At 39.4% G+C, this 13,652-nt stretch overlaps 1 protein-coding gene across 1 annotated transcript in view; it reads left to right on the plus strand.

The window, feature by feature from the left end:
• Positions 1 to 13,652, plus strand: part of ppk13 (pickpocket 13) — a 275,049-nt gene that overhangs the window by 226,042 nt on the left and 35,355 nt on the right. The window contains exon 8 of the mRNA XM_067140082.2: positions 11,097 to 11,197. Within this exon, the coding sequence (XP_066996183.2) occupies positions 11,097 to 11,197 (101 nt within the window). The remainder of the gene's footprint in view (positions 1 to 11,096; positions 11,198 to 13,652) is intronic.

The following is a 13,652-nucleotide window of genomic DNA, read 5'->3' on the forward strand; positions in this document are numbered from 1 at the left end:
AGTCACTCGGGTTCATCTTCCTCTTGCCCAGGTAAAAAAAATCTAGTGAGCATCATGAGATTTTTTTTATGATGTGTCCATATCATCACTATCATGATTTGACATCGGATCCTCTGTTCTGCGACGGCTATTGATTTCGTCTCTCAACATCTGGTTCCTGACCCTTAACTCCTCGTTCTGTCTTTCGATATCATGGATCGCATTGACAAATTCCTGCACGTCTCTGTCTATCTCTCCACACCCTGGACATGGCCTTGCTTCAATTGGTGTATGGATTACTTGGACTTCTTCTTAACTTCCGTCATCTTCTTCATCCTCTTCTTCGACCTCATCTTCTTCCGGCTCGTCATCTGCTTCCTCTCGTTCATCCTCTGCTTCCAGTCACATCTCTTTGTTTCCTTGTCCCGAATCGAACGTCGGTGCATTCGGGTTCAAGTCGCTGCCACCTTTCCTTGCTCTTTGGAATTGCAAGCTCTCCGCTCCTGTCGCTTCCTCATCACGGCCTCGATCATGGTTCGCCTCCTTCCATTTTCTCTTGTTCAGCTCTTCTATGTACCGCCTAGACTCTTGATATCTGTCATCCTTCTCCTGACGAGATCCTCCCTGGTAATATCTCGGGTTCCCTTGATTCCTAGCTGGATACGGCCTGTAATTACTTCTCTGGCATCCACGGTATCCCCTGTCAGCTCGAAAGTTCCCTTGGTTGGTTTGCCGGTTGCCTTCCGCAAAATTCCTTGGTCTCGTCCATTGTCGCGGCTTCCACTCCGTATTATATGCTCGACGAGGTTCCGGATCCGTACTAGTTCCCTGGTTCTTCGTACTAGTGGTCTTCGGTTCGATTGTCCGTTCGATATTATTCACCTGTTGGTCCCTGCTCCTAATTTGTCTTGGGTTCGAATGATGCGTTGTGAGGTCTAATTGACGTAATAAAGCCTCCGCATCGACAGCTGTCTGGACATTTGACGCTATCATCATTCGTTGGACCTCGAATGGCAATTGTTTTCCAATGGCGCTAATCAATTCTGTTTCGCTCATTGGATTATCAAGCTCCCGTAGCTTGTGGAATTGTGCCACAAAGTAATCTGAGAATTTCGTGGGTGAAGATGTTGAATATCGTCTGGAGTATACTTCCAGCCTTAACTCCTGCTGTTCCTGAATACTCCAGAACTTTTGGAGAAAAGCCCGCCGAAATCCTTCAAAATCTTCAAAAGTATACAAGAAAGCCCTGAACCATACAGCTGGTGCTCCGTCTAGGAATTTCTCGACCGTTCGCAGTTGTCGCTCTACTGGTATTTTATTCTCATTTATATAACCGGCGATTTCCCGGATGAAACCTTTCGGGGTGACATGCCCACGGGCATCGAACTTTGGTGGCTTGTCATCAGACATCTTAATGACGTGTACCACCGATGTCGGGATAGCACTTGATGACGTAGACGACCCATCTCTGTTTTCAAACTTGAAACCGTGTATATCAGCATGGGATAGGCCTCCTTTCTTATGAATCCCCTGGTTATCATGGGGTTCGTATTCGCGATATTGGAGGTTAAAATCTTGGCTAGACGCTGATGGTTCCAACCTAGCCTTCAACATCTCCAAGTCTTTTCGCATGTCATCCATTCCGTCGGGATTACAACTTGACATTTCTTTTGTGCCGGAATTTTGCCCATTATACGCCTTGCATTGTTCTAATAGGCGAACTTCCGTGTCGGCCAATGATTGGCCCTGTTCAATTAAATCTTCCGTCCGCTGGAATAACGCTAAGTTTGCGTCTTCGCACTTAGTTATTCTCTGGCTACGGTCTTCTAAATTTATAGTTAGTTCTTCGACTTTGTTTTTCAGTCCTGCTACGATGACAAGTGTACGTGCGGCTTCCCCACGTAACTCGTTCATGCCCTTGTCATGCTTGTCCAAGGTGCCAGCTATCTGCGCGCATTTTTCTTCTACTTGTCCCCGGACGATGTCATTCTCCTTCCTACACTCATCCCGAATTTCCTCTATGTGTGATTCTATGTTTTTTTTATCAGTTAATCGCAGAGCGGCGAGTTCCTTGACACTAGCGTTCAATTTTTCCTTAATTTCTGCGCGTTCCATTTGAGCCTCATCTCTAACGCGGTCAACCTTTTCATTAACGATGGTAATGTACGCATCCATGTGCACTTTTAATTCGTCTTTCGCGAAGTGACATGCTTCCTGGACTTGAGTTAATTGGTCCCTAAGTTCCTGTCCCATCGCTACGCTCGCGGCCTGAACTGCATCTATTTGTGCCTTGAGTTCTGATTTATTTATTTCACACGCAGCCTGTACTCGGTCGATCTTATTCTCTAGTGAAACACTCGCAGCCTGTACTTGGTCGATTTTGTCAACAAGTTCATGTTTAGCTGAAACATTATCGGCCTGCATTTGATCAACTTTATTTTCTAATGAAACACTATTAGCCTGTACTTGATCTATTTTGTTTTCTAATGAAACACTATTAGCCTGTACTTGATCGAACCTACGTTCCATGTTCAGAGTTAAGTTCCGCATTAAATCCTCTAACGTGAGAGCTTTCATCTCTCCTTGTCCTTCTACCACTATGTCCTGGGATCGCTCCCCACCGTCGTCAGACATTATAACTTTTCTTGAGAAAGCAAAAGGGCCGATCGGCCTATCGCCTTGCTGCACACGAAGGAATACGCTATTGGGTCTAGGCCCTATCCTATGACATTATACCCCTACACTAACTTTCATTTAACAAAAAAAATTTTGACTTTAAAACTTGTTTACATTTGCCGGTCATTCACCTTGAATGCTGGCTTGCGCCTAAGATTTCACAATAAACCGCTCCAATATGACAACAACAACAACATAAAAAAAAACAACGATGAAGTTGGAAATCTCCTGCCCTGAAATACGTTAATTTTAATTTATACCATCTCAACCTCTTTTTAACTAATAACTTGAACTGGTGCTCAGTAATATTTTTACCATTTCAAGCCTTCCTAAACAGCTGTTTATAATATTCATCTCATGTCCAATGACATTTAAATGGAGTCCTGAATTACCAAAATAATATTAAATTTCATATGGGAAAAGAGAAACATCAAATCTTCGAGCTTATTGAATTTTGAATCATTGCCAAACTTAAAGAGATTAGCAATGGATTATAATAATACACTAGTCAAATCTAGCTCCGTTCGAAACTAACCTTACTCTAGCATGATATTACGTTACAAGTGAACACACACTTGACCGTGATGCGGTCATCAATTAATAAAAATCAAAAATTTAAAAATATAAAATTTGGAAAAAAAATATATAAAAATTTTACAATTGATTAGCAATGATATTGGCCTCTCTGCCGTTCTTAAAGCAACACGTTGCCGTTCTTAAAGCCCCACTTTGGGCCAGCCATTTTGCACCCGTCCACCTCCCGAGTCCCAGACTAGCATTTATCTCAGGGGTGTCGGTTCATTATTTAAATCATCAAATATAAATATAACGGCATAATAGAACACGGGGATGAACGGAGCAACTTAAAATTAAAAGGGGGAAGGCTCGATTGTAACTTGAATTTAAGGACTCCATGATAGGACTAGGAAGTGACTGTTACTTTAAAAAGGGCATCATCTAACTACAATAAAAAGATTATGAGAGTGGTTTCCTTTGAAATAATTTGCCAGAAGGAGCGGTTTATTACGCCATTTGACGTATAAAACTTTGATACACGTGGCAACAATATTTGAATTTACACACATGTTACATATATAAATCACTTGCCATACCGCAAGTGGTATCAATATCTTGCTGCGTTGCTTCTGAAATAAAATGACATTTTGGAGGTATAATTTACGGATCGATTCCATTTGAATCGAACCGTTACTCAAGGATATAGCTTCCTTCTATCGGGAGCCCGAGCATAACCCATGTTACGGTCGGCTTCCCGATTTAACTAAGATGATGTACTCCGGCTATATACATTTTTCCGAGACCGGTACTCGGACTGGGTAATGTTTCTCGTGAAGTGCGAAAACTGGATTCCACGGACAGTCCCTATCTTACGATATCCAGCTGATGCCATACCAATGAATTAGCATATACATATTATTTACATGTGATCTGAATTGTTTCCAGTTAGCCTCAGTAGACTACTGCCACAGATGAGATAACGAGAAGCGGTGGGAAATACCGTGGCCAGTGACCCCCCTCGCATCGCGAGCGAAGTAAACAAACACGCAAGTATGACTGTAACATCGTCCCATACGGAAACCGTACAATAAAAAGATACCAAAAGACTCTAATATTTTCATTCTCATTGTTCAAACATATGAATAGAGGGATGTTGTCACCAAATAATTTAATCCACGAAATTATCATCCTCGAAATTATTATTATTATTATTATTATTATTATTATTATTATTATTATTATTATTATTATTATTATTATTATTCAACGGTTCCTGGCACTGTCACGTTTGATTAATATCATCATTATTATGCGGGATGCAAACACAAATGGTTATTACTGTTATTATTATTATATCCCTCTCGTGGTTATTATTATTATTAATTAATAGGTGACTCAAGATATTATTATTGTTATTCACGTCACTTAAGAGGTTATTATTATTAATGGACCGGTCACTTCCGCCAAATTATATATTAAGATATCGGTCGCAATTACAAATTAATTCACTGATCAACCAACGACATCATTACAGTTATTATTATGACAATTATTATTAATCCGACCGCGGTGATTTAACATCGTCCTTACATTGTTATTATTATTGGTTGCATATTCTCAATTAGATTCCCGTTTAACATCGTTATCAACGCTCAATTAATTAAGGCGGTCCAATCCTTTATCTGCAATATTTATTATTATTATTATCACGACATCATGATTGTCCTCACTCGTTATTACAATGAATACAATATACGACCATTTCTGTGGAATCTGAACTCTCATTATCCTTAGATCCGTTGTATCTCAACGAACAGCTGTGCAGTCTATTTATTTCGTACATGCTGTCACGGGTTCGAATTCTACCCGCTGCGTAACTCAGTATTTCTCTGTGACACTGCCCGTACATTTTACACTCATATCAATATCCTAAGTGTCTCTCGTACGGAATTTATTTTCCTCTCTATCTCAATATTCCTCGATTCATTTATTTATTCCTCACAGAATTATCAACTGACTTATTTATTCATTTCGGACATCGTACGACCTTTTATTATCTGACTGCAAATTCTTTCACATTTTCTATCTCATTTGGATCTATGCCTTAGTTCATTCTCCACAAATAATCGTAACATCTTGAAATTATATTTACCAAAATTTGACAATCATGGTCTCGTAATATTAGCACTACATGTTCCGGCTAATGAATCGCAACTTCAAAACGCGACATTTATACGTAAAAAAATATTGGACCGTAATTTAAACCACACGTTCATTAACATGTACGGATTATTAACACCGATCTACATTTCAATATTATTAATTGATCAAATTAAGTTACCACGCACTTTAATTCCAAATTAAAACGACCTCCCGTCATTAAATGATTCCCAATAAACTCAACACTTGATCACATAAATTATTATTATCTCCAAATCATATTTAAAAAAGAAATATCTTCTTTAAAAAAATAGTTATATTATTTATTTATTATTATTATTAATATTTAAAAAAAAATAATAATTTCGCCTGTACTACGGTAGTCCACTCTTATTATGTTTAACGCATAACCCCTTTTACAAATTCATTTTATTCTGGCACTAATCACTCCAGATATGATTTACTTGGAAATATTATATTAATCGCATCTCACAAATTTAACAACTTCACTTTAAAAATATGACCATATTAATTTCAACAAAACACACTTGGTATGGCGAAGCTGGATTTTCCTTCCATGTCATTAAATGGCTCGTTAAAGTGACAAAACATAAAAGCACATATCGGGTCTTATTTAACTAGCATAATCAAAATCAAATGTAAAGAAAATTATCGACTACAAAGAAAATATGAATGCATGCATGACTTAACGTACTACACTATATATACAAATTTACATCTCCAACAAACTGAATACATAAAAGACCCGATTATTTACATTATTATGATTTACTACTGTCCGTGCTACAAATTTAGGATGGGGTCGTTAAGCGACCCATCTTGTTACAGAAGGTAACCAAGTATGACCAAATTATTCCCATTTTTCCCATCACGATAACATTTCCCAAATATATTTTACAGTTTAGTACTCATCTTAGTTATCGGTATTCCATTGCAGCTTTGCAGACGAGAGGCTTCATCCAGCCCCTCTCTGCGTTTTACTCCTCCATCCTTGATGGCGTAGTTTCACAAAAGATTTCCTGGCACATTATTATTTTACACTCATATCTTGATTACCACAAACCTTCACCATTTACTACGTTAACACTGTATACTTTAATTTGGATACAACAAATTTCTATCCTAGACCCAAGAATTTAATATATTTACACTATTTAATCTTCGTCCACCTACCGCACAATGGACCTGGACACGTACGACGTGGTGTCAACTATTACGCCCGTCGCGATACGCCCGATTTATACGGCATTCTTGACGTGTTCATTACATCGGTTCGGTATAGCTAAGTACAGGCTACTACTTCCTTAAAGTACTGTTCGTCACACAGTCTATTATGTACGTACTTATGGTGATATATTTTATACTACTCTCTTGCAGGGTAATTACTTTACGTCACTGATTATTCATAAATAACAAACACTATCCTACGTTAACTATTTCCAGATTTAACATGTTGCTTGAGCGCGATCACACTTTACAAACACTGGCGGATGCTCGCGCCATTAAATGACTGTACGTCCGTAGAATTCTAAGTTACCGGCGACCAACAGTTCAGCTCCCGATATTCAATTCACGTGTGCTGGCGACCGTCAATTCAGCTCCAACGATTCAAGACAAGTGGCTCGCGACCGTCAATTCAGCTCCAACGATTCAAGACAAGTGGCTCGCGACCGTCAATTCAGCTCCGTATATATGGATGAAGCCTTTTTCCCGCGGATTCGTTGACGTCATACCCCTTAGGGAGGGGGTGGATTTTTAATATCGGTACTTGCACTCCGAATTTGAAGTTAAAATTTACATCAAATTAATCCACTCCGCTAGCATATCTGCTGGATAAAATATGAACTCCTGGTGATCACAGATTTAGGAGATATGGGTGGATTTCGCTCCTCACATTTCGCGCCTTCGTAAGCGTCCCTGACAACGTGGTCTTCTTTCAGCCAATGAGATTCAAGCTGTCCGGTTTCCAAGAAATCCAGCCTTCAATTTAATTAATTTGCCAATAAGTATTGATTATTTTTCCATGCGTGACATCTAATAAATGCATTACATCCATCCGCGTACTCATATTAATTTATTACTGAATACTTTTGTAGTTACGAAAATATCTCATCCATCATTCCTTAAGATGGTATCACTGAGTCTCCCATCAAATTTTTACTATTGGCCGGCAAGCGGTCACGTGATTTAAATCTCCACCTGCTCGAACTTAGGCTAGCGAACGTACACTCAGCCGCTGTAATTTTCCATGAGGTCATGGAATTTCCGTCCTACCAAAAATATCCCAAGGTCTTACTCATGTGGTGAGTTTTCTTTGTATGATTCTCCCCCTTCCTCTTTCTGACCAAGACTTATTTGTGGACTCTGTATTTCCTTGTACGCCAACTAATGATATTCCCTGCTGTGAAGTAGCTAAAAGTTGTCGGGTTGAGCTAATCCGTCAGGCTCCAGTCTGTCGTCCTTCCTTCGCTCTGATTTCGACATTACCTAAACGAAATATTTTCAAATACACTCCTCTGTATTTCAATAAATGTATCATATTATTTTACCGATCAAATCATGATTGATTATGGGCCTAAGTCACTCGGGTTCAATTATAATGTATAAAGCTTTTGTACCCTTTCACATCCAGTGTCTCTTATAATGTACACGGCCTTTTGTACCTTTTCCTAATGCATCATCTAAGTTTACACCTTTTGTAAAGATTTGTACATGTTTATGAACTTCTCTGGTTGTACTTTTGAAAATATTGCATCATATACGACGACTTGGTTGAAGTAAATGTATAAATCAGGAACATCTTCTGAACCTGGCTGAGCATGCACTAGGTGAGCCAGTCCCAATCTTCTTGATTTTACACATAAATACGAGGGTGGATGAAGTATAAATGGGATTTAATTTCTTTATTTAAATTCATTTACTGAAAAACACAAGGCAATTACAATATATTTTTCCACATAGTTTCCTGCTTCGGAAATGCATTTGTGCCAGTGTATGGCCAGCTTTTTGATGCCATCATCGTAAAAAGCAGGGTCGTGTCACCAGCCAGTTGCACATGAAGTCTTTCACATTCTCGTCATCTTCAAATCGTTGCCCACCTAGAGCTTCTTTAACTGGTCCAAAGAAATGGAAATCCCAAGTTGATAAGTAAGGACGATGATCAAGTGTATTCCAGTGCATTTCCTGCAACGTGTAGACACTTAGAGCTGCTATATGGGGCCGAACATTGTCGTGGAGGAGGATGGCCTGTCGAATCGGTTGGTCTCGTCTTTTGCGGCGATATTCAACCATCGCTTTGTCCAACAGCTTGCAGTAGTAAGCAGCATTGATTGTGCATCGCACATGCACGTCGATCTTCATCAATAATGTCTTTAATCGCACGAATATTTTCGTCTGAGGACGGTGATCGTGTTGCTGATTTTCCACACGTTCTCGTTCTTCCTTGAACGTTTTATGCCAGGCACAAACACGCATCCTTGACAATGTTTCATCACCGAACTGTGCAGTCAATCTCTGGAAAATTTCCACCGCTGTAACTCCTTCACGAGCGAGAAATTTTATAATTATGCGTTGTGAAGTGGAGGGGTGCACCTGTTGCTCCGACATCGTGAGCGTTACTGGCGAAACGGCAGGAAATATCTAACAACACGCTCTACTCACTCCTAACAGTCCCGCCTAAGCATAGCAGAAGCGCGGGGCCAGTCATACCAACTGTTGATGTTCAGGAACAAAAATCCCGTTTATTTGATCGACGTTCGTAAATCTACCATAATTTTAAAAATGTAATTTGCTTTACATTGTTCTGACACAGATAGGTCTTATGACGATGATGGGAGAGGAAAGAGCTAGCAGTGGGAAGGAAGTGACCACGGCCTTAATTATAGTACATCTTCAGGGCTGCCAACAGTGGGGTTCGAATACATTATCTGCCGATCGCAAGTTGAAAATGTCTGTCTAAGACTAATACAGCCTAACGCTGTTGGTACATTAAGACGGACATAGTTTACGGCGAATGAAGTAACCACGTTCTTTTCCTTGGTTGTCTACAACTTCAAGAGGGACCACAATTTCATAAGACTGACAAATAAACCGTCAAATACTATGATAAAATCATCTCAGTAGCAACTTTAACCAGCATATCAATGTCTTCTTGCTTTATTCATCGTATGATGATTTTTATTTACTCAATATGATAAGATAATTTTAACCCATTTGCCTTCTTTCTGGCCAAGTATTTTTAGCTCCTGTGTTTTTCATAAAAAGCAGAATTCAGCCTCAGCCTTTGTGCTTTGTCTTACCATTCTTGTCTACTGAAGTCTTGGGTTCGATAATCCGATCCCCAAGCGATGCGTATATTCAAACTTTTTATGAAGAGGATCCATCTCAGTGTTGGACATGTGTCATTTTTAGAATTAATATGACACAAAATTATTTTCTTTTTGGACAAACATTTTAAATTGTTTAAAGTAATTTTAGCATGTGTTGTATATATTATGTCTCAATAACTTTATTTTGTATATAACTATTCCACAGTGTAAATACCTTTAAGAAATCATCAGTTCAATTTTTACACGTGATAATGTCCTCAAACCAAAGCTTGTTTTAAATTAAATAAGACTGATGATGCCCAATAAAAGAAGGGCGAAACATGCCCCTTTAAATCTAGTAATTTTTAATATTTCCATTGATGCTTTCACAGCCCGTACTTATAGACATGATACTGTATAGGCTTTTGGGCTTATGTCGTGTCAAGGAACGTAATTAATTTCACCTTATTTTCTTGACACGGCAAAAGCCCAAAATCCTATACAACACAATTTCTATAGTAATTTTTATGTTCATTTAACCACACAACCGTGGAATTAACTGTATTGAATAGGTGGGGTAATGAATAACTCCTTTTGTAAACTTACTAAGATACTGTAGGACTGTCTCGAAAAATTCTCAACGTTTATTTGCGAGATGTGCAATTTGACTACGGAAATGTTGTGAGTCCTCGGATTAAATCAAAACACAGTTCTCTTGATTTACTTCACAGTTACTGCATTTTATAGTTTCTTTCACTACTGCACAAAGACAATATATTCACACGACGTGAGACACGGCCCGTACGTCTGAACAACTGGAATACAAGTTAGTGAATCTCCCTTGGTATGACGGGTGGCTGCTTAAGTAGCCTCGGCAAAAAAATGAGGGCAGCTCTGTACGTCCCCTCCCAAAGTGATGTAGTCCTTCATCTCGGGATCTTATGACAGGTGATACAATCAGTACCTGGCAGAAAATAATTTAATCATAAATTAATGAAATAGAGCCATTGCATCCTATACTCTTCGAGGTACCACGGAATGGCTGGGTACGAGGTTGGTGTTTGGTTTTTAAAAAATTTTCCACTGACAATTAGTTTCACTGTGTCTAAATTATAAGGTGTTGCCATTATGGAATTCCCTTTTGACATCATACCTGAGCTTTCGATGCTCTTGTTCTGGCGCCTCAGTGTCAATGTCTCAAAAAACCTCACGCACTATATCTTCTGTACAGTTGTGCAATGTCATGAAATATATCTTGGAGTTACTACTGCAATACCTGTAGGCTAATGGTTTCAATATATAGATGTTATCTATCTCGTAACTTCCATAATATAATTTTTTCCGAGGCTACCCACAAACCTCTGCTCTCTATATAACTCATATTTAGATAAATCCATTGTTTTGTTACTAACATAATTTTCTTCTCCCATATTTCAGCATGGAAAACAATACGCTGAGTGCTGTCGAGGTTACAATTCAAGATCTCCCATCCGAACGGTTCAAGAGGAATGTGGTACGTGGAAAACTAGACTTGGTTGGTAAGTACACAGAGCAAGAACAGAAGCCATTCTAGAATGAGAACATCTTTGATGTAATGAACAATTATAATAGTGATATGGATACACGCTAGAGATTATTGCTGTCAAATAGAATCTTACTCAGGGAAATCTGTCATCATGCATTCCACTTTGTTGTGTTGAATGTGGCAGTCATGGGCATGAAAAGTCTTATTTGACTTTATGGGGATCTGTGTATTATTATTGCTTGTAGGATATTGATGTTCAGTTATGGCAAGTACCCACTAACAGCACATCAGTAATATAACAATCACAAACCACTGGAAAGGTAGTGGGCAGCCAAGACTTATTGACGCTAGAAGAATATGAAGGCCTTCTCATAAAGTTTAAGCCGGAAGCCTAACGCTACCAATGTCACATAAAACCTCATTCGAAATACAGGAGGAAATACCATATTTACTCACATATATCTTGGCATTATGTATATTACGAACTTGATTTCAGACAATGAAGTAAGGGAGAAAAATTATCTCTGCTTATACCTTGCATCGATTTTTCTTCATGTGTCAGTATAAATACAATTAGGTACACTTTGCAACAATGTTATCAGCAAAACGTCGAACTGTCTGCCATTTTCATTCCCTTATCTTAGTCACAGCAGCTCCCTCCCCTTGTTTGGTGAAAGGCAGGTAGGTAATTCCAGATCATAGGGTATTTCCAGGTCTAATGAGCTAGATGGAATGTAACACTGCTGAACTGGCTGCAATTTCTTTCTTTTTTGCTAGTGGCTTTACGTCGCACCCTCACAGATAGGTCTTACGGCAACGATAGGATAGGAAAGGCCTAGGAGTTGGAAGCAAGCAGCCGTGGCCTTAATTAAGGTAAGCCCCAGCATTTGCCTGGATTGAAAATGGGAAATCATGGAAAACCATCTGCAGGGCTGCCGACAGAAGGATTCGAACCCACTATCTCCCAGATGCAAGCTCACAGCCGCACGTCCCTAACCGCATGGCCAACTCGCCCAGTGGCTGCAATTTCAGTACACCTGTGTGAGACATAAGGTGTGAGATCAAATCCAGTGTATTAAGGCGGAAACACACTACTGTCACTTCACGTGAACTCTCTCTTAGCTGAGTCGGCGAGGAGGGGATGTTTTTTTGTCACTGCATGCGGCGTGAAGACAGGAAACACACTGTCCTCACGTTCACAGATCACAAATCGTCCGATGGCAACCTACGATAGTACATCCAGTTCTTCGAATTCTGATGATCTTTAAATTGCCTGTGATGTTTCTCTTGCCACGAGTACTGTCTGTCGCAAACGACTATAGGTACATGAAATTTATTTGTGGTGAATACCACAACTTAGTAATAAGGGAGCTAAATGGGCATACAGAAAAATTTCAGATGTACTTCAGGCTGAACAAAGATGAATTCAACTACTTACATAACCTCATCAAGGATGACATTTCTGGGCAAAGTACGCTCTGCATTTGCAACTGATTCGGAGAAATCCTACACAGGCTTTTCAGATATGATAAAATTTTAAAAAGTTACTTAAACTCGCTTGAAGGCTCTGTGCCATGGCAATTACCAACAGTTCGTCGTGGAAGAATAAATTGTACAAAGAAGAAAAGAACTGTGAGGTAATGAATGGATCATACAATAAATATTTATTCACCGATCTCTAATTCAACAGGGTAATTTGTAATTTGTGTAGTATTTAATTTATTATTATATCCGGCTCCGTGGCTAAATGGTTAGCGTGCTGGCCTTTGGTCGCAGGGATCCCAGGTTCGATTTCCGGCAGAGTCGGGAATTTTAACTATCATTGGTTAATTTCGCTGGCACGGGGCCTGGTGTATGTGTCGTCTTCATCATAATTTCATACTCATCATGACGCGCAGGTCGCCTACGGGAGTCAAATAAAAACCTGCACCTGGCGAGCTGAACTTGTCCTCGAACACTCCCGGCACTAAAACCCATACACCATTTTATTTATTATTATTATTATTATTATTATTATTATTATTATTATTATTATTATTATTATTATTGGGATAATAATCATAAGTACAATTGTGGACTGTTTTCAGCAACTGAATGCCTAATTAAAATTAGTAGGTGTGATCTTTAATTCCTTTCCTGTTTTGTACCATGCCTCGTGCCAAATTTGGTGATTTCTATAGTTTTTTTTTGCTAGGGGCTTTACGTCGCACCGACACAGATAGGTCTTATGGCGACGATGGGATGGGAAAGGCCTAGGAAGTGGAAGGAAGCGGCCGTGGCCTTAATTAAGGTACAGCCCCAGCATTTGCCTGGTGTGAAAATGGGAAACCACGGAAAACCATCTTCAGGGCTGCCGACAGTGGGGTTCGAGCCCACTATCTCTCGGTTGCAAGCTCACAGCCGCGCGCCCCTAACCGCACGGCCAACTCGCCCGGTATTGAATAAGGAGGATACTGTTCAACAATAAA

The sequence above is a fragment of the Anabrus simplex genome, chromosome 2, assembly GCF_040414725.1.
Source record: "Anabrus simplex isolate iqAnaSimp1 chromosome 2, ASM4041472v1, whole genome shotgun sequence".
Classification (NCBI taxonomy): Eukaryota; Metazoa; Arthropoda; class Insecta; order Orthoptera; family Tettigoniidae; genus Anabrus; species Anabrus simplex.